The sequence below is a fragment of the Triticum aestivum genome, chromosome 6A (assembly GCF_018294505.1).
Source record: "Triticum aestivum cultivar Chinese Spring chromosome 6A, IWGSC CS RefSeq v2.1, whole genome shotgun sequence".
NCBI classification, from domain to species: domain Eukaryota; kingdom Viridiplantae; phylum Streptophyta; class Magnoliopsida; order Poales; family Poaceae; genus Triticum; species Triticum aestivum.
The window spans coordinates 81942339-81945062 of record NC_057809.1 but is presented as its reverse complement, the minus strand read 5'-3'; the positions used below and the strand labels follow the sequence as shown (position 1 = coordinate 81945062).

The 2724-nt window shown below is 50.5% G+C and overlaps 1 protein-coding gene across 1 annotated transcript; it reads right to left on the bottom strand.

Moving 5' to 3' along the window:
• Nucleotides 1-1219: 1219 nt before the first annotated feature.
• LOC123130338 (dirigent protein 1) lies at nt 1220-2070 on the bottom strand. The gene has a single exon (XM_044550258.1). The coding sequence runs from the start codon at nt 2032-2034 to the stop codon at nt 1354-1356; it is 681 nt and encodes a 226-aa protein (XP_044406193.1). The 5' UTR covers nt 2035-2070; the 3' UTR covers nt 1220-1353.
• Nucleotides 2071-2724: the final 654 nt, after the last annotated feature.

The window sequence follows — 2724 nt, the reverse complement described above, 5'->3', positions numbered from 1 at the left end:
ATAAACCTTGCAGACATAGTTGCCCCAGGGTTCTATGGACTACTTCGGCTTGCAGGCTTTCTGGGCTACACACAACTGCTGCGAACCATCTGCTGTACCTATGAACAATGAAGCGTGTCAGCACGCAGCACATCCAAAATTGTGTGCATCAAAGGGAGAGTGGATCGGAGAGAAACTGAGAAGCGTACCCGCTGCATGACAGGACGAGGGGGTGGTAGACATGAGCAGGAGAGCCAACCAAACACAAGGCCAGGCGAGTGTTACTTCCGAGAGGAGCCATGGTGAGAAGCAGCTAAGCTATTCCTTTTCTTCTGGTGTCAACGACGGGATTCAAGTTTCAGGCATGTCCTGGAGTTTATATAGAGAAAGGAATACGTCGATCGGGGAATTATTCATTCCTGGCAACTCCCTGCATCAACGCCCCATTCTGGCCGGAAGCCGATCATCCCTTTCCTTTCCGGCGAGATCCTAATTTCGCTGGGTTTCTGTCCAGGTACGAGCTCCCCAGCCCGACATGGGGGTGATCACGGTCACCACGCCTGCGATCTGTACTTATTACTTCACAGACATAGCCGAAACCTCTTCTTCCGCGTCTTCCACAGATGGAATCTTCTTTCTCGAGTCCTCAATCATGGCCGGCACAGGATTGCCTTCCTTTTCTGCCTCATCTTCCGCGCATGGAAGCTTCGTTCTCTCATCCAGCTGGTCATGCTCGACGCAGAGTTGCCTTCTCCCACATGCTCTTCTTCAGATCCGTCACTACCAGCACAGCACCAGGACACCATCGCCGGGTCGCACCATGCGGTGCTGGTTGAGCGTGGATTTTCTATGCTTTCCAGCTACACCTTCTGTATGGATCATCCTGCTTTACGTCAAGATCCGTGCTATTTTTATTTAGAATTTTCTCTCTCTCAAACAAGAGAATATTTGACCTCCAACTTTGCAGGTCAACGCCACACAAGTACCAGTCGGTGTATAAAATGTATTCAGCTTTTGCATGCAACATAAATTTGTCAAGTTATAAATCTAAAATATTTTTTATCATTCTATATATTTCTATTGTGCCCAAAAAAATCCAAAAGAAGAACTGCACATGGTAGTAATTTTGTGATGTTGACCTGCAAAGTTTCAGATTTAAATGTGTTTTTTGGTCGGCTTAGAATTAGCTGCTTCTTTATCAATTTTATGAGCATGAATCAAAGAAATAGAAACCACTTTCTTTACTCTGTTTTTCTTTATTTTAAACAATAAAATCGGATAAAAAATTCGAAACAATATGCGTGTGAATCACGAACACAAAGAATACTCAAACATTGCGCTTATTCTAACCCAGCTTAATTTTGTCCTTCTTCACTAAATATTCAAAACGCCGGCCTCACGCTGCCCGTCGATCGGAGCAGCAACAGCGGCCGGCACGGTCGCGTAGACGTCCAGCTCCAGCACCATGTGATCGCGCGACTCCATCCTGGCCGTCCGCCACAGAACGTGCCCCGTCGCCTTCCGGAACGCGCCCGTGCCGCCGGCGACCGCGAGCTCCCTGACCGCCGCGGAGATGTCGTCCCGGCCCACCACAGCGATGGTGCTGCCGTTGTACGGGCCGCCCGTGAGCGCCACGGTTATGGACACCATCAGCACGGGCTCCTTGAGTCCCGCCAGCATGTACGACCCCTGCGCGCGACCGACGGCCCGCGATGCCGCGCTGGGGCCTTCCGTCAGCGCGTCGTCGATCACCGTCGTGTCGCCGAAGTGGGCGCCCGGCATGAACGGGTGCGCGGGGCCGGGCCCCTTCACGAGCTGCACCGCCGTCTGGCCCGGGCCGCCGGTGATGTCGTGCATGTAGAAGCGCAGGTGGATCTGCCGGCTCCGCGCGGCAGCCGTCGTGGTTGCCAAGGCGAGGGTCAAAGCAACGAGGAAGAGGACCCGAGGCATTGATGCGATAATTGCGGACGTAATTGTAGGATGTATCATGTGGAACGATGAATGGACTTCATGGTACGAGCTGTATATATACATATAGCCGACGATGGTCGCCATGGGCAGCGGCTCAGCCTACCAACTATTCCTGTTGCACCTGGTACAGGCAGGGCGACCATTGTTTTGCCATGCGCAGCAGTCTACCATACTTGCGTTACGCAAAGCTAGGTAGCCATGCGTACAAGACATGTATGACCAGGGGCTCTCTGAATCTCCTGCCAGGTTGCTGCTAAGCCACTCAAAGCCGACAATCTAGTACTGTAGTAGCTACCAAGTGTGAGGAGGAGGCTTTCATTTCACCTTTTCCTTCTGTCTGTTGCTTTCACGTTTTCATCCCAGGCGAATTCCTCACCCACTTTTTTGTATAGACTTGTCAATTTTAGAGAAGTTTTTCGGCAAAAAAATGTTGGGGAAGTTTAACTTAGGATGTAATCTAGCTCGTGAAATCACCTATATAAAACACTAAAGCTCCTAGGGAACCCTGTGTTGTGGTGCGTCGAGAGTTTGGGCAGCCCTGGTGGGCCTTTTTGTAGGTTGTTGTTTCGCTGTATCTGGACCTAGCATTGCCGCTGCCAGAGAAACCAACGCGGCATCTCCAAAATCAACACGTTGTCTCCCGTTGAAAAATCAGTTCTATTTTTTTTCGAAACGGAGGCAAAAGATTTGCCTCATCGATTAATTAAGGAGAAGAGAATTGCCCAGTTAATTAACGGAAAACCGGGCAAAAACCGATACAGACCAACCACACGT

Excerpts from the sequence above, each read along its gene's own strand:
- LOC123130338 (XM_044550258.1), bottom strand. The coding sequence starts at position 2,034 with ATGGCGACCATCGTCGGCTATATGTATATATACAGCTCGTACCATGAA.